Source organism: Papio anubis, chromosome 4, assembly GCF_008728515.1.
Source record: "Papio anubis isolate 15944 chromosome 4, Panubis1.0, whole genome shotgun sequence".
NCBI lineage: Eukaryota > Metazoa > Chordata > Mammalia > Primates > Cercopithecidae > Papio > Papio anubis.
Genome location: NC_044979.1, coordinates 141815171 through 141837857, shown reverse-complemented (window position 1 = coordinate 141837857; position 22687 = coordinate 141815171). Strand labels below are relative to the sequence as shown.

The window sequence follows — 22687 nt, the reverse complement described above, 5'->3', positions numbered from 1 at the left end:
CCTGAGGTCAGGAGTTCAAGTCCAGCCTGGCCAATATGGTGAAACCCCGCCTCTACTAAAAATATAAAAATTAGCCAGGTGTGGTGGCCTGTGTCTGTAATCCTAGCTACTTGGGAGGCTGAGGCAGGAGAATCGCTTGAACCCAGTAGGTGGAGGTTGCAGTGAGCGGAAATCGCACCACTGCACTCCAGCCTGAGAGACAAGAGCGAAACTCCATCTCAAAAAATAATAATAATAATAATAATAACTAAAAGAGTATAATTGGATTGTTTGTAACATAAAGGCTTGAGGGGATGGATACTCCCTTTCCTCTGCTGTGATTATTATGTATGGCATGCCATATTATGTATCAAAACATCTCATGTACCCCATAATATATACACCCACTCTGTACTCACAAAAATTAGTTTTTTTTTTTTTTTTGAGACAGTCTCACTGTGTCATGCAGACCACATTGGCCAGGCTGGTCTCGAACTCCTGACCTCAGGTGATCCGCTGGCCTCAGCCTCCCAAAGTGCTGAGATTACAGGTGTGCGCCACCATGCCCAGTCAAAACATTAAAAATTTTAAAAAAGAGCAACTTGCCGTTCTCATCCAGGGCATACACCGACGTCTGCCCCACGGACACCTGCTTCAGCCTCTGTCTTGGCGGGGATGGGATGTGGTACCAGCAGTCACCTGAGAAGGGGAGGCTGACTCAGGCACACGGCCACCTCCTGCTTATGTGGGCCAGGTGGGGCTGAGGGCCTCGGTCCCCAGCTGCCTCTCAGATGTGGAGCCTGGTGTCAGCTGTGGGCCACACAGAGCTGAGCCGTGCGCTGCCATCCACCCAGCACCATGCCTGGAGCTCTGGAAGCCGTGGCGGGCTCTGATGGACTCATCTCACCAGCGCAACACAAAGGCTTCCAGGGCAGCTCACGGTGGAGACCCAGCCTCAGGGGCTGCCCCCCTAACCCATCCCTGTGTAGAGGGCAGCTGAGTACCAGTGTCCCCGTGTTGGATACTGGACATCTGGAGAAAAACAAGCCAGCACAGACCGTCCTCCCAGACGGCCACTAGAGTGGTCACTGTGGAGTAGACCCTGCAGGGCCAAGACACAGGGGCCACCCTGGGAAGGGCCAGGCAGGCCTGGCTCCGGCTGCCCCATCGCCAGGGTGACCACCTCCCAGTCAGTCCCGGGGGGGGGGACACGGCTTCTGGGGGACCCTGGCCCAGAGGGGATGTTCGGCAAACGTCAGCTTGGACAGAAGGTAAGCACTGCAGGGGCTCCTGGGGCGCGGCACTCACCGGCCGGCTGCGAGGGGTACACGGAGCCCCGGTAGAAGGCGGAGCCGTCCCTTGCCACGGCCCACACCTGGTAGCAGGCCCCGATGGAGATGGAGGCAAAGGGCTGGTCAGTGCCAACGTGCAGCCAGGAGGAGCCCTGGGGACGGCGAGGAGAGGTGCTGAGATCACCAGGGCCCCCACCCCCAGGGCCCCACCTCCAGGCCCAGCAGAAATGGGCCTAGCGGTTGGGCAGCACGGGTGGCTGGGGGACAGCCGGGAGTCACACAGCCCCACCCAGCCTGATCTCGGTGCTTGTTGAAATTCTGGGCGTATCTCATCCTCCTGCGAGCAGGGAAAGCGGCCCTGTGGGCGTGTGCACCTCACCGCGGTGCTGACCACCAAGGACCAGGTGCCAAAGAACCACGGTGTCCCCTGGGCCCACCTCTGTCACCCCTGCCCCACTGGCCTCATTCCTGGGCCAACTGCCCCAGGGCACAGGGACCCACTCGGACCACAGGCAGTGTCCACTGGTCCTAGGGGCTTGTCCTGAGCAGGGTCCCAGCCCAGCTGGACTCCAGAGGAAGGTCCTCATTGCAGGAAGAATCTGGCCCCGGCACTCACCGCGGGGTTGAGCGCCGACACGCCCAGGCGGCACAGCACATCCCCCTTGTCACTGATGGCCCAGAGGGCAATGCTGTGCCCGCTCCGCTCGGCATCCGGGCTCTCCGGGATGATGGACACGTCCCTGAGGGCGATGGGGGGCACCTCCAGCCAGGGCCCGCTGGTCACCAGCTTGCATTTTCTGTACAGTGGAGAGCGGACACAGCCCGGGGACCCCAAGGTGACCGCCAGGCTCCAGGGCCTCTCCCGCTGGAGCCAGGAGGAGGAAAGCAGTCAACCCCGGGGGGGGTGGAAAGAGGGGCCCAGAGGTGGCCTCCTCCCCACCCCCACCCCACCCCACCCCATCCCCACCCCCAGCCAGGTGGCGTTCTCTGTCCAGCTTACAGGTGGAGCGTGCCAGTGACATTTCTCTTATTTGTTCATGAAAACAAACTCTTCTGAAACCAGAGAGCACTGCGAGCCTGCGGGCATTTCCTGGGCTGACATTTACTTAGATTCAGCTTCCCTCTTCACCCTACTCCCCACTGCTTCTTCCCCTGGGACTGAGGTCAGAGGCCAGATGTGGCCCGGGGTGCAGGGAACCAGAGCTCCCTCAGGGCTGGCTCCTCCAGGAGCCTGACCGTGACAGTCACCCTGCAGCCCTGCCTCACCTGGCCCAGCACCTCCTCCTCACAAAATCCTTCATCGTTTTGGACCCATGGTATGAGCTGCAAGGAGGAAGAAGATGAAATCAGGGCCACTTCGTGGAAGTTTCTGGAAAGGGACTGTGCACGTCAACATTCTTGTTCTACCCGTTACAGGGCATGGGGACTGGGTGGAAGCCATGGACGGGGTTCAGAGGAGGAGGTGTCACCACGCGTGGCTCTTGGGAGACGCTTCCTGGCTGCCCCGGCAGGGTCAGGGCTGAGTGCAGCCCCAGGGACCTGCAGGGAGGGCCTCCCGGGGGTTGGGGCCTCCCAGGGGCTGAAGGCTCCCTGGGGAAGGGGGTCCGGTCCTCTCTGGGGCTGGAGCATAGCAGTCACCTGTGTTCAGGGGTCAGGCTAAGAGGACTCAGCCCTCCCCTCCCCAGGCCCCGTCAGAGCCCTTTTGGGGAGCAAGAGCTCTCGGTCAGGATGAGGCCCGAGGCTGAGGGGAGGGTGGTCCAGGAGGCCTGGCTGTGGCCGATGGGATGGTCCTGGTCTGCTCAGAAGCCACCTGGCTCTGGCCCCAGCTCAGGCTGTGCTGGCTGCATCTTCCAACAGGCTGAGGCTGTGCCATGAAGGGTCTGCACACACCGTGCACCTGCGCCACCAGGGTCCAGGGCCTCGGGACGGGGACTGCATCTCTCTGAGGGGCCCACCCTGCCCTTTCAACTGACATCTTGTGTTGAACCCCCATCACTCAGGGCCTGGCTCAAAGCCCCCAAGAGCTGACCCTGCGAAGGCTGTCGAGGCCACTCGCCCTCCTCAAGCCCCTCAGTCTGGTGCCCCGGGTGCCACCATCTGACCCTCCCAGAGCCCGTGCCTGGCACAGCAGGGATGAACGTGGCATGGGGGAGCCATGGCGCTCCTACCCATGCCATGCACAGAGGCCAGAGGTGCCATGTGTGCCGGGAACAGTCTCCTGGGCCCCTCCCAGCCCCTCCACTGGCCCCTCCCCCTCCAGTAGCAGGGCTGGCACCAGGGGTCTGCTCCTTGGCCAGGTCTAGGGGGCAGGGTTCAACCTGGAAGGGTAGTGAGGACGGAGGCCACACACTCCAGGGCCCTGACACTCAGGACCTGGCCCGAAGGCCCTGTGCAGGGAGAGGCTTACGCAGGAAAGTCGCTGGCGTACTGCCACCCCTCCTGGTCCGTGCCCCCCGGGACGCTGAAATCCACGAACCAGTCGGAAACCTGGGAGGAGTGGGTCAGTGAGGATGGGAACCCCCAAATCCAGATGGCAGTCAGAACACTCGAGAAGGGGCAAGGAGGGGTGGGAGGGCGGATTCCCAACCCCCCAGGGGGCAGCGGGGCCTCACCCAGGCCCACTGCAGGGACGGGGGTTTCGTGCCAGCCTTGGTGCACTCCTGCAGCCCCGAGGCATCGCTCCACATGTACCGGTCCGTAGGCAGACCCCTGCGACAGGACAACAGGGCGGGTGACGAGGGAGACTGGGGAACCAACCGGCTCACTCAGACACCCCCATAACACCCCTGGTGGCAGCACCACACGGAAGCACCGAGCTCCAGTCTCAGAGCCAGCCGCCTCCAGACGCTCGCACTCCTAAGAGGTGACAGCCCGCTGGGCACGGTGGCTCATGCCTGTAATCCCAGCACTTTGGGAGGCCAAGGCGGGGGAATCACCTGAGGTCAGGAGTTCGACACCAGCCTTGTCAACACGGTGAAACCCCGTCTCCACTAAAATATAAAAAATTAGCCAGGCATAGTGGTGGATGCCTGTAATCCCAGCTACTTTGGAGGCTGAGGCAGGGGAATTGCTTGAACCCGGGAGGCGGAGGGTGCAGTGAGCCAAGATTGCACCACTGCACTCCAGCCTGGCAATAGAGCAAGACTTCGTCTCAAAAAAAAAAAAAAAAAAAAAAAAAAGGGGGGTGGGGGGAAATGCATAGAGAAGAGTTTCTTTCTCCTTCCCTCCTCCCTCTCCCCCTCCCCCTCCCCTCCCCTCCCCTCCCTTTCCTTCCCTTCCTTCCACAGCTATCGCTCTGTCACCCAGGCTGGAGTGCAGGGGTATGATCATAGCTCATTGCAGACTTGAATTCCTGGGCTCAAGTGATCCTCCCACCTCAGCCTCCTGAGTAGCTGGCACTACAGACATGTGCCACCACACCTGGCTAGTTTATTTTTAAATGTCCTGTAGAGATGGAGTCTTGCTTTGTTGCCCAGGCTGATGTCACCTCCCAAAGCACAGGGATGACAGGTGTGAGTCATCACACACGGCCACATTTCTCTTGTTCAAACCATGTGGTCTGTGGTACTTTGTTAGTGTCACGACAAGACACTCGAGTAGCGGGAAGCAGCACATGGGGCAGTTTTGTGGGGGCGGCTGTGAGGCTGAGACGCCTGGAGAGCACAGCTGGGGCACGCATTTGTGATGACCAGCTGTGGCCCTTTCGGGCCTCTCTGAGACAAATGTGGGTGCACAGCCCTGCCCTGTCCTCCGTAAGGACTGAGGAGGACGTGAGGAGGGGGTGGAGATCCAAGTGTGTTGGCAGGCTGTGTGGACAATGCCCACAGTCGAGGCGGAGGTGTTCAGGATGGAAATATTTTGGCAATGTGTGTCAACCGCCTTGGAAAATCTCAAATCCCCTGATTCACTGGGGTAAACACACAGACACACAAATATTTACACACAAGGACATCCTTTAAACAGTTCCATAGGACGCTGAAAAGGTCACTTATGGTCGAGACATCCAAGGCTGAGTAAAGTCAGATACACTGGGTCCACCCCCGGTACGGAATGGTGAGGCCATGGAGCCACCTCCCTGTGCCTGGCCTCATCTGCCCCCAACACACAGGATGGTCGGAAGGCCACACCCCACATGCTAATCGCAGTTGCTGTCTTTGGCTGGTGAGATTAGAGTCGTCAGAGAGTTTGTTGTTTCTATGACTGTTTATTTCATCAATTTGGAAAAGGTAGAAGCGGAGGCCGGGTGTAGTGGCTCACGCCTGATGCCTGTAATCTCAACACTTTGGGAGGCTGAGGCGGATCTCGGGAGTTCAGGAGTTGGAGACCAGCCTGACCAACATGGTGAAATCCTGTCTCTACTAAAAATACAAAAATTAGCCAGGTATGGTGGCGGGCGCCTGTAATCCCAACTACTCGGGAGGCTGAGGTAGGAGAATCGCTTGAACCCGGGAGGCAAGGGCTGCAGTGAGCCAAGATCAAGCCACTGCACTCCAGCCTGGGCGACAGAGTGAGACTGTCTCAAAAAACAAAACAAAACAAAACAAAAACAAAGAAAACCAGGAGAGGAAATGAACTGCATTTCTTTAGACAGCCTCAAAAAGTTAAAAAAAAAATGAAATTTAAAACTTGGAATATGCCACTTATAATAGTGTCCAAAAATATGAAATACCATCTAATAAAAGCTCCAGTATAGAAAAGTACAGGCCAGGCACAGTGGCGCACGCCTGTAATCCCAGCACTTTGGGAGGCTGAGGCGGGGGGATCATGAGGTCAGGAGTTCGAGACCAGCCGGACCAATATGGTGAAACCCCGTCTCTACTAAAAACACAAAAATTAGCCCATCATGGTGGAACGCACCTGTAATCTAAGCTATTTGTTAGTCTGAGGCAGGAGAATTGCTTGAACCCGGGAGGCAGAGCTTGCAGTGAGCCAAGATCATGCCACTGTACTCCAGCCTGGGCAACAGGGCGAGACTCTGTCTCAGGAAAAAAAAAAAAGAAAAATTACAAAACCTTTCTTTCTTCTATCTCTGGTGCTTGAATCAGGAACAGAATCTCATTAAGAAGGAATTCCATACATGTATTGGAGGTAGAAACTTTGTCAATATAGTTAGAGACTTTCGGCCGGGCGCGGTGGCTCACGCCTGTAACCCCAGCACTTTGGGAGGCCAAGGTGGGCAGATCACTTGAGGTCAAGAGTTCAAGACCAATCTGGTCAACATGGTGAAACCCCATCTCTACTAACAATACAAAAAATTAGCCAGGCATGGTGCCAGGCGCCTGTAATTGCAGCCATTCGGGAGGCTGAGGCAGGAGAATTGCCTGAATCCAAGAGGCGGAGGTTGCAGTGAGCCGAGATCATGCCACTGCACTCCAGCCTGGGTGACAGAGAGAGACTCTGTCTCAAAAAAACCAAACCAAACCAAACCAAAACACCAAAAAACAAGATTCAAGGAAAAAGAAATCTCAGTGAGCGATAAGATCCGGTTAGTTTCCTGCTGGGGGCCTGACGCCAGGCTCTACTGGACTCTACCCTACGGTGGATGCTGCTGTCCTGGTTTTGCCAGGACTAAGGACTGTGCCAGGCAGCATCCTGGCTGGGCACTTGTGCCACTTACCTGCTGGTGTAGCCTGTGACAGGGTTCCAGCGCTGGTTCTCATAGATGTGAACACACTTCACGTCTGACTGCGTGTAGATGTTACTGGTGCTGCTGGCCAGGCCTGCGGGGAGAGGTGGCTGCTGGGACCGAGGCCACATGGGCTCTGCTTGGGACTCTGGCGTTCCGTCTGAAGCACAGATTCCCAGAGAGGCCGGGGATGGGCTGGAGCCAGGTCAGCAGAGAGGGGCAAACAGGCCTGTTGAGCTTATCTCACGGGGCGGCCTGCCTTGGTTTCTCGCCTCCGGGCCTGTGATTATTCTGGGATTGCGCAACCTTGATGAACACAGCCCACTGTGCATCAAACCTCCCATCCACACCCCTGCAGCACCTCTTCCCACCTTGCCCTCCCACTTAGCACCAGGGAGGCCTGAGGCCCACCCAGCTCACTCTGTGTTACCAAAGGCACCTGGGACCGTCAACGTAACGTCCGTGAGCCCCGGCTCCCTCACTTGTGACATGAAGACAGAGGCCATTCCTGCCTCACACACAGGGAAGCTGCAAAGCCTGCTCAGATACGCGTTCCTGGCACGTCAAGGGACCACAGTTCTCTGGGGTTAGCTGCTCCCCCGTGAGGCATGTGGGCTGTGGCCTGGAATGCCCTGTTTCAGTGTCTGTTTCTGCCTTCGTTTTCCAGTAGGAACAGAGGGACCCTGGCCTAGAAATCGAGGGTCCACAGAAGTTCAGCGAGTGCCTACCCTGAAGGAAAAGCCCACCTAACGCCCTGAAAATGAGGGGCCGGACACGCTGGGGGGCCTTGGCCGCTGCCTCTCTGGAACCTTCGAGGCCCTCAGCTCAGGGGGGTACTGGCAGGGACCATCCTGGGTGGAGGCTGGCAGTGGTGAAGGTCACCTGTCAGCCAGCTGTTAGCCGAGTGTGAACACTGGGACAGTAGCCCTGGCCTTGGGCAGGGAACCCAGGCGGGGACTAGAGGGAAGAACGCCCAGGAAGGCTCCGGGCGAGGGGCCCGCGGGCTGCCCTCACCTTGGAAGCAGCCACCTCCATAGCCACCTGTGTACACCCAGGCCGTGTGGTCATAGCCGATGCCCCACACCACGCCCTGGCTGTTGGCCTCCACCATCCGCAGGTGGCCTCCCATCTGCCGCCAGAACCTGGAAGGATGGGAGAGGGCAGGAGGAAACCCCTCAGGCCCCACCTTCCAACCCTGCCTGGCCGCCCTTTTGTTCCACGGCCTCCCGTGGTTCTGGGATTTTCCCAGCCCTCCTCGGTCTCCAAGCACAGACCGTCCACCCTGCCTGACCTCCATGTTCATATTAATCAACACTGAAGAGATTCAGCCCACGAGAGGTGCAGGGTCTTGGCACTGGGGCTGTGCAGGCCAGACCCCTCCACGGGCTGGGAGTCTTCTGGAACCCACCCACCTCATCCCCACGGTGACACGGAGCGGATGAGGCCAGCGGCGTGTTTCACAGGGCCCCTTGGGGTCTGGGACCTGGGGGAACGGGCTGGCCACAGTGGCAGGTGCAGCCAGGCTTGAATGTCACAGAGCAGAGCCAGACGTGATGTCTAATCCTCTGCATGAGTGACAGCACAGCCCTTGGGCTTCCAGGGTGTCAGCAGGAGGCGGCGCCACCACAGCATGGCCTCCTGGGCGGGCAGAGTGCAGGCTGCAGCTGGTGCAGGTCAGCCTCCTGTGGCCGAGGCCCCGTCACTGTCACTGTCACCAGAGGCGGTCTGAATCCTCCGACAGGATATTGCTATCCTCTCCTGCAGCCAGGGCTTCTGGCCCACTATGTCCCCAGACCCAGTGCCCACAGGTCATGAAGCCCAGGACCTCGTCGTTTTGGGGACACCCTCTGGGGCAGCCTCTCTGTCCCACAGGGGACAGAATCATAGCCCCCATGTCCGCTGCTGGGTCCTCCTCCTCAGGACTCAGCTCAGATCCCCCCAGGGAAACTCGTTCCCCTTTTGCGGCTTTTTTTTTTTTTTTTTTTCTGAGACAGGGTCTCACTGTGTTGCCCAGGCTGGAGTGCCATGGTGTGGGGTGTGATCACACCCCACTGCAGCCTAGAACTTCTGGGCTCAAGTGATCCTCCCACCTCAGCCCTGCGAGTAGCTGGGACCACAGGTGCATGACACCGTGACTTGCTAATTTTTTGACTTTTTTTTTTTGGTAGCGATGAGTCTGGCTATGTTGCCCAGGCTGGTCTTGAACTTCTGACCTCAAGTGATCCTCCTACCTCAGCCTCCTAAAGTGATGAGATTGCAGGTGTGAGCCAACCTGCCTAGCCCCACCCTGTGGCTGTCAATGTCCCCAACAGAACAATGCCTCCTAGGCTTGTGCGTCCAGCCCTGCCCTCACCCCACTCCAGCCTGGCTACCCCGGGTCCCCCAGGTCCCGTCTCCACCGGCACTTCCCAGTGCCAAACACCAAGTCCTCTCTCCGCCCACGCCCGCTGGACTTCAAACCCCACCAGCTCTGCCTGGACCACGCCCCCAAACTCTCCTCCCCCAGCGGTTCTCTCCTCTCTGCCCCCAGGCCCCGGGCGGCCCCTGCAGCAGGGCCTCAGCTGGAGCTGGAGGCGGCTGAGCACCGGGTCTGTGCCCTGGACAGGTGGAGAGATGTGGCTGCTTTGCCAGGGCCTGGAAGCCCCCTGGGGTGCAGAACTGCGCCCCTCACCCACACTCCACATTCCTCCCGAAGCTCAGAGGCTCCTGGGCGGCACTGACCCACCCTGGGCCCGGTGGGGCTTCTGGTTCCCCCTCTTGGGGTCTTTGGACAGGCCCAGGGGACTTGGGCCTGGGAACCAGTGGCTGTGCTTCTGGCTGGTCAGCGAGAAGCTTGGCCCTGCATGGACTCCAGTCTTCTGGACCCCCCTTCTGTAACCACGAGCTCTGGGTGAGGCCAGGCCCCAGGCCCCACCCGGAGTGCAGCCCACTCACATCTGGTCGCAGGGCAGGGGGTGCTCATGGGCCTCCAGGTCCGGGCTGGGCTCACTCACGAAGATGTCCCCCTTGCAGGTGATGGACCAGATGGCCTGCGGGGATGGGCGGCCCTGCACCTTTCGGCTCTCGCAGCAGGACAGGCTGAGCAGGGCGAGCTGGCGTGGCACAACGCTGGTCACTGCCGAGCAGGCCAGGCCAGGTCGCCCCACCATGGCTGTCCCTCTCCCCGGCCCGAGGGGACCATCGCCCACTCACCCAGTCATTCATGTCCTGCTCGGTGGCGGCAGCCAGACGCACCGGCCACCTCTGCCGTGTCCGCTCGGGGGTGTACAGGGCAAAGGAGTGCTTGGTCTCGTTCAGCACTGGGACCAGCGCCACCACCTCGTTCAGGAATATGTGGGCGTACTGTTCACAGAGCAGGCGCCCGGCAGGGCTGTCACCCAGGGCAGGAGGCCTCTGGAGGGCGACCCTCACTGTGCTTCACCCTGGGACCCTGCCCTCGGACACTCTCTCTCCTGGCACCCCTGGCCCTGCCCCCTCCCCTGGGTACCCCCAGCTCTGACCCCTCCCTTAGTACTTCATTTCTTTACCCCCTTCCCTGGGCACCCCCATTTCTGTACCCCTCCCCTGGCACCCCAGCCCTGTGTCCCCTCCCTGGCCCCATCTTCCGTGGGACCTGCGGGCACCTTCTTCTCCTCGTGGACCACGTAGTAGATGAAGAGGATGCTGTCCCGGGCGCCGTCGTGCCCCGTGAACTGCTCCAGGGCCACGCGCACGTCCACCCACTTGTGGGGCTTCCAGTCGCACCACCACTGCAGCGCCCCGGTCTTCACCCACACTGACTGCACAGGCCGGGGCAGAGGACACCGTCACAGGCAGGCCCGGGTGCAAGCGGAGGGGGGTGGGGCCGGGGGTGCCCAGAGGAGGAGGCAGGGCTGGGGTAGGGCCCACCCCGCATTCCCAGCTCTCAGCCCAGCTCCCCCCAGGCTAACGACAATGGTGACGCTGCTGGACACCCGACAGGTGCAGGTTGAAAGGCAGGGCTGTTCGGTACAACCTCCCCTCTCGCAAACAGCCGGGCAGTGGGCACTACCACCCCGCCTTCTGCATGGGGAAACAGGCTCGGGAGGTTCCGTGCCCGGCCTGGTGTCACACAGTGAGCCAGCGGCGAGCTAGAACCCAAACCACAGCCTGCTTGTGTCCAGCAGCCCTTGGAATGAGGAGGGTCACATGCTGTGTGACTTCCCTGTCACCCCCACACTTGACTGTGAGCCTCTGAGGGCCGGGCTCTGCCACAGGACAGCGGGGCGGTAGCAGGGTTGGTCCAGAGGTGGGGTCTCTGGCCGCCCTGTGTGCTAACTCCTTGCAATCACACGCTGCACCCCTGGGCGCCCGGGGTTCCCTCCAGCAGGGAGAGGATGCCGTGGTTCCCCTCCCTGGCCACCCTCCCCTCCCCACCCACCACCCTCTGAGGTTGCTGTTGTCTCTGGGTCCCCAGGGCCTCCAATGAGCCCGGAACACAGTGGGGCCCGAACCAAAGTCTTCAGGATGGACGAAGGAACCCTGAGCTCCTTTCTCTATGCCTGCATCTGCGTGGGAGACGGATGGACAGCGGGATGGAGGCATCCATCTGTTTCTCTCAGAGCTGGTACACAGCAGGCGCTCAACGAATGATTGTTGGAAAAAAAAAAAAAATGTGTGCGCGGCCACCGGGATGCCCACCTGCTCCACAGCCTGCTCGTAGTGTCTGAAGTTCTCCAGCTCCCGCTTGGTCCTTTCTGTGAGCTGCTGGAAGATCTGCTTCCTCCAGGCGGCGGTCTGGGCCGGCGTGATGGACAGGGACAGCGTCTGCACCGAGGGAGACAGGCCTGTGGGGCAGGCAGAGCCTCAGGGCCGGGGCACTGTCCTGCCCGCAGCTGGGCAGGAAGCCACGGCGCTCCCCTCCACCAAATCAGCCCTTTCTAGGTCAAAAGCTACACTCTCTGTTAAGCCTCCTTCCACCCTTCGCCCTGATAGACAAGTTGCTCTCCCCCAGTAATTCAGCCTGGAAAGCGGCCAGCACTGCTAGCACAGGGGATGGGCTGCAGACAGGGGAGGAGGCATTGGCCACTGTGCTTCCAGGTCCTGATGGCCTCAGGCTGGTATCTGAAGGCCACAGAGGAGCCCAACGTCTGGCTCAGGGCTGCTGAGCACAGGGAGGTATCTAGGGAGGACAGCAGGCCTGCCCGAGCCCCCCAACCCCGGCCTCCTCCCACACCCCACACCCCCAGGGCACCTGGCCATGTGGATGCCCCCAGGCCCTGCAGGAGCCCTTACCCGCTTGGACAGTGAACCACCTGGGCATGGCACATGCCTCCACCACGCAGCCGCCTCCCGACACCCAGGCCCACAGCGGGTGGTCGTCTACCCCGTACGGCTCCTCCAAGCCCAGCGGGAGGAGCCCCAGTGAGGAGAGGCTGGTGGTCTCGGGGAAGCCAGCGGCCGAGTGGCTGGGCACTTTCTTGGGCTCCTTGAGGTCAATATTGGTCCAGGGCAGCTCGGCCGGCGTGGGGGCCGGGCCGGGGTGTGTGTCTGGTCTGGCCGCCCCGCTGCCCTCGGCTGGGCAGGCATCCTCCGTGGTATCTTCTGCAGTCCTGCCAGCCCCTGGGCCCGAGGCTGAGCTCCCTGTGGGATTCTTGGAATCGTCTAGAGGCTCTGCAGGGAGAGGCTGGCCAGGCCCCGGTCTCTCGACTTCTGAGGAGGCATCGGTGTCACTGGGGGCAGATTCGCCACTGCCCCTCACCTCGTCACCGAAGAAGCAGCCGGCACTAGGGACAAATCAGGGCAGACCCGTCACTCCCTTGCAGGGGAACAGGTGCTATCAGGCAGGCCCGGTTCCAGCGTGCTCCACCATGACTGCCTGTGGAACCCTGGGCAAGTCAGAACCTCTCTGAACTGTCTCTTCCTCTGTGCAAGACATACATCAGCACCTGTTTCCAGAAAGGTGACACCTGGAGCACCCTGCAGACCAATCACATCGACATATCTGAGGGTGAAGATCTGGAATTAGTATTGCTTTTTTTTTTTTTTTTTTTTTTTTGAGACGGAGTCTCACTGTCGCCCAGGCTGCGGTGCGGTGGTGCAAACTTGGCTCACTGCAACCTCTGCCTCCCAGGTTCAAGAGATTCTCCTACCTCTGCCTCCTCAGTAGCTGACAGATTACAGGCATGCACCACCACGCCTGGCTGATTTTTGTATTTTTAGTAGAGATGGGGTTTCACCATGTTGGCGAGGCTGGTCTTGAACTCCTGACCTCAAGTGATCCGCTGGCCTTAGTCTTCCAAAATGTTGGGATTACAAGCTTGAGCCACCATGCCTGACCATAAACCCTTTTTCTTTTTTTTTTTTTTTGAGACGGAGTCTCGCTCTGTCACCTAGGCTGGAGTACAGTGGCCGGATCTCAGCTCACTGCAAGCTCCGCCTCCCGGGTTTACGCCATTCTCCTGCCTCAGCCTCCCGAGTAGCTGGGACTACAGGCGCCCGCCACCTCGCCCGGCTAGTTTTTTGTACTTTTTTTAGTAGAGATGGGGTTTCACCATGTTAGCCAGGATGGTCTCGATCTCCTGACCTCTTGATCTGCCCGTCTCGGCCTCCCAAAGTGCTGGGATTACAGGCTTGAGCCACCGCGCCCGGCCCAAGAATATTTTTAAAAAATTATCTGGGTGTAGTGGTATGTGCCTGTAGACGAAGCTGAGATCTGGCCACTGCACTCCAGTTTGGGCGACAGAGCGAGACTCTGTCTCAAAAAAAAAAAAAAAAAAAGAAAAAGAAAAAAAAATATTCTTGCAGAGATGGGGTCTCACTATGTTATCTAGGCTGACCTTGAATTCCTGGGCTCAAGTGACCCTCCCGCTTTGGCTTCCCAAAGTGCTGGGATCGCAGGTGTGAGCTACTGCACCCAGCCTTGCCTTTCTTCCATTGACTTTTCGCTCTCTTGATAATGTCCTTTGATTCAAAAAAGTTTTTAATTTTGATGAAGTCCAATTTATCTGTATTTCCTCATTGCCTGGGCTTTTGGTGTCATGTCTAAGAAGCCACTGCTAACCTCAAAGTTATAAAGATTTGGCATCTGTAGTTTTTGAAGCTTCTTAGCTGATTCTCATGTACTTTCCAGTTTAAGAACTACCAGTTGGGTCCGGGCGCAGTGGCTCACACCCAGCACTTCGGGAGGCCAAGGTGGGCAGATCACAAGGTTAGGAGATCGAGATCATCCTGGCTAACACGGTGAAACCCCATCTCTACTAAAAATACAAAAAATTAGCTGGGCGTAGTGATGGGCGCCTGTAGTCCCAGCTACTTGGGAGGCTGAGGCAGGAGAATGGCGTGAACCCAGGAGGCAGAGCTTGCAGCGAGCTGAGATCACGCCACGGCACTCCAGGCTGGGCGACAGAGCGAGACTCCGTCTCAAAACAAAAAAACAAAAAAAAAACAAACAATAAAAAGAACTACCAGTTGGCCGGGTGTGGTGGCTCATGCCTGTAATCCCAGCACTTTGGGAGACAGAGGTGGGAGGGTCACTTGAGGTCAGGAGTTCAAGACCAGCCTGGCCAACATAGTGAAACTCCATCTCTACTAAAAATACAAGAATTAGCCAGGTGTGGTGGTGAACACCTGTAATCCCAGCTACTTGGGAGGCTGAGGTGGGAGGATCACTTGGGCCCAGGAGTTTGAGGCTGCAGTGAGCCATGATCACGCCACTGCACTCTAGCCTGGATGACACAGTGAGACTGTCTCAAAACAAAACAAAACAAAACAAACAAAACGCCACCTACCATCTGAGCAGACTAAACCCTCAGGTGACACATGAGCAAACGCCTGCCCTGGTCATCTTCCCTGACCCTCTGGGCTGACAGCACAGCAGGGTGGTAACCACCAGGCTCAGGGCACAGAGGGGTGTGGACCAGGGGCTGGGGAGGGTCACAGTTACAGGTGGGAACGTGGACGGCTGCAGAGCCCGGGCCCTGAGCGCCATCTCCATCCACGCCCGTGATGTGAACATTCCCACTGCAGAGCTGAGCTGTCCCCAGCTCATCCACAGAGTCGCCTGCCTGTGCTCTCACGGCCAGTGGGCAGAGCTAGGGCTTGTCCACGCTCTTTAGACCTACGGACCCCCAGGTGCGGCCCCGGAACTGCAGCAGCATCACCTAGGGGCTGGTGAGAAATACTAAGTCTCAAACAGAAACTCGGGGTGAGACCCGGAGATCAGAGTCTGAACAAACCCTCCAGGCAACCCCGGTGCCTGAGTATGAGACCACTGCTGCAGGCTAGGCAGAGCCCCTCTGTCCTGTCCTTGTTTACCCTGGACAGAGGGGTCTTTACTTCTATCCCAGAGAACTGTTTCTGCCCCAGATCTTCAGCCTTTGGACCCAATGGGGTAACCCAGATCAGGGTCGAGCCTCACCTCCATCATGACGGCCCAGCCTTACCCTACTCCCAGTGCCACCACCAGCAGCCCAGAGTGCGTCCAACACCTCCAGTGGCCACCCCGGGCTGCCCCCAGGACCCCCTCTCTGTAGGACCGAGGCAGGAGGGCTTCGGCTCTTGTGAGTGAAGACCCATTTTCTCCTGCCTGGGACAAGTCCCGGGACCCAGTGGGGCAGGTGGCAGACTCTTCTGGACCTGACCACCTAGGCTTAGACAGCCCGTCCCAGCCTGGCTCCTGCACAGCCTGCTGTCCCTGGTCACCTGAGGAGACTAGACGAGCTGCCGGAGTGTGACCGGTCACACTCTCGGGCCGCGACGATGGCCTTCCAGGTCTTCCCGCTGAGCTCGCTGGGGGTGACGCCCTGCCGGAAGTACACAGCTCGGTCCTCACAGCCAATGCCCCACACCTGGAAGAGAGAGGCTCTGTTCTGATGAAGCTGGGCGCAGGCCCGGGGGCTCCTCTCGCTTCCTGGGGTTGCAAAATGCAGGCAGGGTCCTCCATATGCAGGTGTGTGTGGGCTGGGAAGGTCCACGGTAGGGCTGTGTGGTGGGCACAGAAGTCAAATGCTGGAAGGGGGCTCAGGAGAAGCTGCAATCTGGTCCCATCTCCCTGTCCTCAGGCAGAACCAGGGTTTCAAGGTGACTAGGTCCAGGCAAAGTGGTGGGGCTAGGGGACACTCTATTAGGAAGTAAGGTTCACCTGCCTCCCTGTCCTGCATGTGCCCTCTGGTGGGAAGCAGATGCCCCAGTGAACCCAGAGGTGGTCCTGATTTTGTTGTCTTTGTTTTTGTTGTTGAGACAGAGTCTTGCTCTGTTGCCCAGGCTGGAGTGCAATGGCGCGATCTCAGCTCACCAAAACCTCTGCCTCCAGGGCTCAAGTGATTCTCCTGCCTCAGCCTCCGGAGTAGGTGGGATTACAGGCTCCCATCACCACACCCGGCTAAGTTTTTGTTTTGTTTTGTTTTTAGATGGAGTCTTGCTCTGTCGCCAGGCTGGAGTGCAGTGGCGTGATTCGGCTCACTGCAACCTCCGCCTCCCAGATTCAACCGATTCTCCTGCCTCAGCCTCCGGAGTAGCTGGGATTACAGTCACGTGCTACCACACCCAGCTAATTTTTGTATTTTTAGTAGAGATGAGGTTTCACCGTGTTGGCCAGGCTGGTCTCAAACTCCTGACCTCAGGTGATCCACCTGCTTCGGCCTCCCAAAGTGCTGGGATTACGGGCGTGAGACACCGCGCCCGGAATGTTTTTGGTTTTTTTTAGAGACAGGATCTCACTCTGTCACCCAGGCTGGAGTGCAGTGGTACAATCGTGGCTCATTGCAACCTCGACCCCCTGGGCTGAAGCAATCCTCCTGCCTTGGCCTCCTGAGTAGTTGGGACTACAGGTGCACACCACCACACTTGGCCAACTTTTTAATTTTTGTAGAGATGGGGTCTCACTATATTGCCCAGGTTGGTCTGAAACTCCTAGGATCAAGTGATCCTCTCACCTCAGCCTCCTAAAGTGCTGGGATTTACATGTGTGAGCCACCACACCTGGCCGTGGTGTTTTTTTTTTTTTTTTTTTTTTTTTTTTTTTTTTGAGACGGAGTCTCGCTCTGTCGCCCAGGCTGGAGTGCAGTGGCCGGACCTCAGCTCACTGCAAGCTCCGCCTCCCGGGTTCCCGCCATTCTCCTGCCTCAGCCTCCCGAGTAGCTGGGACCACAGGCGCCCACCTCTGCGCCCGGCTAATTTTTTGTATTTTTTAGTAGAGACGGGGTTTCACCGTGTTAGCCAGGATGGTCTCGATCTCCTGACCTCGTGATCCACCCGTCTCGGCCTCCCAAAGTGCTGGGATTACAGGCTTGAGCCACCGCGCCCGGCCCGTGGTGTTTTTTTTTTAAGATGCAAAGTAACCACCCTAATTCTGACCTCACTTTCCATGGAAAAGGTCTCTGGGTAGGCATCCTACTCTCTGCTTTTGGGTAAGAAGTAGGGCTCAGGTGGCCTGGCTAGGTAGGCGGCAGCATCTCTGTCCCTTGGCCCTGGCAGGCTCGGCTCAGACTCAGCTGAGTCGCCTTGGACTCAGCACCCCTGTGCACTAGCAGGTGCCTCCCTGTCCTCTGGGTGCTGTGCCACCAGGGTGGGTGGGAGGAGGGTGTGGCAGCAGAGGGAAGCCTGGCACCTCAGAAAGAACTTCTTGCTCAGTGTAATGGAGTGGGGGGGCTCTCCTTGACAGCAAGGGGCTGAACCCTTTGTTTTTTTTTATTTTTTTGGAGACAGAGTCTCGCTCAGGCTGGAGTGCAGTGGAGCAATCTTGGCTCACTGCAACCTCCGCCTCCTGAGTTCAAGCGATTCTCCTGCCTCAGCATCCTGAGTAGCTGGGACTGCAGGCATGTGCCACCACACATGGCTGATTTTTGTATTTTTAGTAGAGATGGGGTTTCACCATGTTGGTCAGGCTGGTCTTGAACTCCTGACCTCAGATGATCCGCCTGCCTCGGCCTCCCAAAGTTCTGAGATTAGAGGCGTGAGCCACGGTGCCCAGCCCACCCTTTGAGTCTTAAAAGTCCCCAATCCTCATTATCTCTGAGAAGGCCACACTGTGAAACTGTGCAGGTGATTCTTAAGAGAGGCTGGGCATGGCGGCTCATGCCTCTAATCCCAGCACTTTGGGAGGCCGAGGCGGGCAGATCACTTGAGGTCAGGAGTTCGAGACCAGCCTGGCTAGCATGGTGAAACCCTGTCTCTACAAAAAAATACAACAATTAGACAGATGTGGTGGTGCGCACCTGTAATCCCAGTTACTTGTTAGGCTGAGGCAGGAGAATCACTTGAACCTGGAAGGCGGAGATTGCAGTGAGCCGTGATTGTGCCACTGCACTCCAGCCTGGGCGATAGAGCGAGATTCCGTCTCAAAACAAAACAAAACAAAAAAAAGAGAGAGAAGCTCTGTCCTTGGAGTCCACGTTAGGGGGTCAGCTTCATCCTTCACTTGGTGACCATCGCACCTGATTTCACCTAAACATTTCTCAAGGAAACCTTCCAGTCTCCAGGAACCCCTTCCTGCCACCTGTCAGGCCAGATCCGTGCTCATGACTCTGAGGCCTTAGGAAACTGACCTGAGCGAGGGCCCCAGGACCCTGGCAGAACCAGCCCCTGGGAATTCTCGTGGGCTGAGAGCGTGCAGAGGTGCCAGGACCCCCGCTGTACCGCCATCATGAGCTCCTACAGTGGGAAGGGGCCACCGGGCTATTTTGTGGCATGAGGAGCCTCCATCTGGAGACCCCTGCTGTTCAGGGGCTGCGGACCCCTGTGCACACCTGGTCGTTCATTCCCACGTTCACCATCAGCATCTCACCAACCATCTCAATCCAGCTGGTGCCGCAGGGATTGTGAGAGTTGACGCCTCTTCGGAACCACACCTGGGGGAGTCAGAAATACACGTTTTCCTGGACGGCCAGGGAAACAGACGGTTCATTTGTTTAAGCCTCAGGGAGAACAAGTGAATAATTTGATCCTTTGGTTCGTGTCACAAATGAGCAGTCGCACATCATTTAGCGAGGAAGCCCCGATCCACGATCCATGTCCCTCTTCCCACACCCCGGCTGCATCTCCTGCGCCTGGCACTGTCCCACGAGGGCTGAAGGTCCCCTGGCCTCAGCCACACGTGTCCTGGCAGCTGCCTGCCCATTCTCCAGCCTAAGGCTTGGAAAAGGCTACTTTATTTGAATTGAGTTGGTCCCTGTGAAAGACAACGGCCTTAATAATGTTATTTACGAAAACTAGTTTTTAAAAAGCTCATTCTTAGAAAACATGAGACCCCTATGTTGGGTCTATTCTTAGTACTTCAAGAAATACTTAAACTTAAAGCGAAGTATTTTCATGTCAACGTGTAAAAATACACACACTCCCACTAGATTTTCCCAGACTACCTGTGGCTCTGTGATTCAGCCGCTGGTCATGCTCCACCCTGCCGCCCGGTATTCCATCCGGGCTGTTCTGATACATTCTCCATGGTGGCCTGGGAGGCCCCGTTAGTCTCAGACCTACTGGACACCTTGTGCTATTAGAATTCCTGAGATGCCGCCAGGCACGGTGGCCCACGGCTGTAATCCCAGTACTTTGGGAGGCCGAGGCGGGTGGATCACCTGAGGTCAGGAGTTTGAGACCAGCCTGAACACATGGTGAAATCCTGCCTCTACTAAAAAATACTACAAATACTAGTCGGGTGTGGTGGTGCACGCTTGGAATCCCAGCTACTTGGGAGGCCATGGCAGGAAAATCGCTTGAATCCGGGAGGTGGAGGTTACCGTGAGCTGAGATTGCGCCACGGCACCCCAGCCTGGGCGACAGAATGAGACTCTGTCTCAAATTAAAAAATAAAAAAAAGAAATCCAATTTTGCCCATTTAATCCAAAGAAAGTGGCACGTTGCCGTATGAGGGATTTGGAAGTTGTGGTCCCTGGGAAGTGGGGTGACCAGGACCCAATGTGGGGGACAGTCTGGTCTGTATTTTTGTGGGCTGGGAGTGGCCTCACTCTGGAAACTTCAGCACCGGGGACACAGATGCAGACGTGTGGGCCGTCCATCCCCTGGGTCAGGGAAACCCCCTTGACAAACAGTTAGAAAAACCCCGTGAGTGGTCGGAAATTGGCTGGTTTTATTGGACTTGCCGCTAAGATGCAAAAGACAAGCACTGACTAGAGGAAGGGAAGGCGCTCGGTTAACTGAGGGCTTCAGGAAATTTGCTTCTGATTCTTTGAAATGTTGCAGCCTATTAGGTGACACTCTCAGTTGCTGCATTTGGGTACCAGGGTGTGGGTGGAGGAGGATTTTACGGCACCAAACGTCCCGGAGATTGGCAACGATTTCAGCAACAAACAATGCATGGTGCTCGGCTGGTGCCGGATTTATTCGAATGGGTTTTTCTTTTTTGAGATGGAGTCTCTCTCTTGTTGCCCAGGCTGGCGTGCTGTAGTGCAATCTTGGCTCACTGCAACCTCCGCCTCCCAGGTTCAAGCATTTCTCCTGCCTCCCAAGTAGCTGGGATTACAGGTGCCCACCACAACGCCCAGCTAATTTTCTGTATTTTTAGTCAGAGACATGGTTTCACCATGTTGGCCAGGCTGGTCTCGAACTCCTGACCTCAGGCGATCTGCCCACCTTGGCCTTCCAAAGTGCTGGGATTACAGGTGTAAGCCACTGCACCCGGCCCGGGTTTTTCTTTTTTTTTAATTTGAGACAGGGTCTGGCTCTGTCACCCAGTCTGGAGTACAGTGGTGTGATCTCAGCTCACCGTAGTCTCCAACCCCTCGGCTCAAGTGATCCCCCAACCTCAGCCTCCTTTGTCGCTGGGACCACAGGCATGCACCCACCACATCTGGCTAATTTTTACATTTGTATTATTTTTTGTAGAGATGGGGTCTTGCTATGTTGCTCAGGCTGGTCTCAAATTCCTGGGCTCAAGTGATCCTCTGGCCTTGGCCTCCCAAGGTGCTGGGATTACAGGCGTGAACCACTGTGCCCTGCTGTTTAGGCCACACTTGCAAGAAGAGAAAACAGCCTTCAAGGGACCCCGTGCAGCATCCCCGTCTTACCTTCTGGTCCTTGGTGACAGCCCAGACCACGTTGACTCCCACCGAGACGTGCATGACCCCGTTTTCAGATCCAGGAGGCTCCACAACGGACCAGGAACTTCCTACCGGGCCCCCAGGAAACCCCCAGTGGTCCCCATCAGCCTGGACAGCTGGGGAGCAAGTGACTCTCACCCTTCTCCCCAGTACAGGGTGTGCGGGCGGGAGGGCCGGGCTGCCCACCTTTGGGATTGCTCCTGTTGATTCCTTCCCGGACCAGGGCCTGCCCCTCCCAGAGCGTGGCCCACAGGAGGTCGTGGGGCCCACAGCTGATCTGGACCACCTCCCCGGGGGTGTCCAGCAGGGACCAGGAGGACCCTTCGGGGTTGGAGTGGCTGACGTCCTCTCTGTACCACACCTGGGAGGCAAGACAGGGACATGGCACCTGCATCCACTCATTCCCACCAGCCAAGCACGGGGGTCTTGGCGTGGTGGGGGGTGGGATCCATGTCCCCTGACCATCCAAATCTCACTCCCTGCCCCCTATCCCAGCCAAAAAACGTAAACCCTAGATTCTGGCGGTCCTGGGGGATACACTTGTTCCATTCATCTGCTTGGGATGACACCCCCAACCCCGCCCACTCATGGACACCCACCTACCACCTGACTCCAGCGTCAGAAACGGGGGTCTCCGGCCACCCCGGCCAGTCCGTGTGTCCCACGCCCCCTTGTGGCGATGTGCTCTCACGACACCCAGCTCTAGGGGAGGCCGAGGTCCCAATGGATAAATGGGAAAACTTCCAACCCCCATTCATAAAACTGTCTAAGATGTCAGTTCTTTCTCCCTTCACTGAATGGTTAAGACTGGGAGCAACAGGCTCAGAGTATCCGAACCGTTTGGCTCATTTTACCTGGGGGAGACTGCATGTCACTTCGTGATCCAGAAAGGGCAAGTGACCCTCCCCATCGGGCTGTCTTCAGACTCGGGACCCCCGCCTCCCAATCCTGCCACCATCCCCCTACAGCGGGCCCTGCAGCACCAGGCCTGGGAGCCTCCCTTCTGCAAGCAGGTGGCTTCAGGGCCCCTCTGTCTCCCCAGCTTCTACAGAAGCCCAGGTCCTGGTGCCGCCTCTCATGGACCACAGGTGTGGTGCAGGCAGCACCGGCTCATGGCCGACATTCTGGGAAACAAACGCTGCTCTGTGGCCCCCGTTCTCCCCTCTCCGTCTTTGCACCCAGGTGGGCATGGCCCCCCGAAGGGGGCTCAGTCCCAGGCCAGCTCCCTCACTCTGCCCGGCCCCTTACCATCGCCCTTCAGCAGGGCTGAGGAAGCAACTGTGTTCGCCTTTGCCCAGGCCAACGTGGCTGCAGAGGGGGACTGTGACAAAACCCGCAACTTTTGATAACTGCTAAGCCCACTGGGGAGCTGTGGTCAGTGCGTGGCGAGAGTGAATGAAGAATCCTGACGTGCGACCGAAAGCCGTGACTCGAGTGTCAGCGCCCTGAGCTCAGGACCCTTGGGGCCTCTGCTGCCCTCAGGGGCTGCTTCGATTCCTCTGCTTAGTTCACAAACTCCCTGAGACAGGACTGCCTCTCTCGAAAGAGCTACAGATCCACCACCCACCTACCCACCCACGCACCCACCCATCCATCCATTCATTGGCACACTCACCCATCTGTCCATCTGCACACACCTTCCAGCCATCCACACACATACCCATCCATCCACCCACCCACAAACCCACCCACCAATTCACCCATACACACACACACCCACCCACCCATCCACACATCCACCCACCCATCCGCAAACCCACCCACCCATCCATCCA

General features: G+C 57.9%; 1 protein-coding gene across 6 annotated transcripts in view; it reads right to left on the bottom strand.

The window, feature by feature from the left end:
• TECPR1 (tectonin beta-propeller repeat containing 1) overlaps nucleotides 1-22687 on the bottom strand; it is a 39418-nt gene that overhangs the window by 5940 nt on the left and 10791 nt on the right. For 4 of the 6 annotated variants that reach the window (XM_009202600.4, XM_021935667.2, XM_021935666.2 and 1 more), the window contains exons 6-22: nucleotides 21099-21273; nucleotides 20880-20980; nucleotides 18603-18704; nucleotides 15559-15704; nucleotides 12151-12641; nucleotides 11557-11702; nucleotides 10521-10676; nucleotides 10090-10239; nucleotides 9832-9989; nucleotides 7912-8039; nucleotides 6889-6991; nucleotides 3884-3980; nucleotides 3679-3758; nucleotides 2538-2594; nucleotides 1888-2068; nucleotides 1288-1423; nucleotides 586-678 (exon numbers count right to left, since the gene is read on the bottom strand). In XM_009202600.4, the coding sequence (XP_009200864.3) occupies nucleotides 586-678; nucleotides 1288-1423; nucleotides 1888-2068; nucleotides 2538-2594; nucleotides 3679-3758; nucleotides 3884-3980; nucleotides 6889-6991; nucleotides 7912-8039; nucleotides 9832-9989; nucleotides 10090-10239; nucleotides 10521-10676; nucleotides 11557-11702; nucleotides 12151-12641; nucleotides 15559-15704; nucleotides 18603-18704; nucleotides 20880-20980; nucleotides 21099-21273 (2500 nt within the window). Of the gene's footprint in view, nucleotides 1-585; nucleotides 679-1287; nucleotides 1424-1887; nucleotides 2137-2271; nucleotides 2349-2537; nucleotides 2595-3678; nucleotides 3759-3883; nucleotides 3981-6888; nucleotides 6992-7911; nucleotides 8040-9831; nucleotides 9990-10089; nucleotides 10240-10520; nucleotides 10677-11556; nucleotides 11703-12150; nucleotides 12642-15558; nucleotides 15705-18602; nucleotides 18705-20879; nucleotides 20981-21098; nucleotides 21274-22687 lie in introns of those variants that run through there. The other 2 variants (XR_002520900.2, XM_021935669.2) reach the window with 2 other exon arrangements.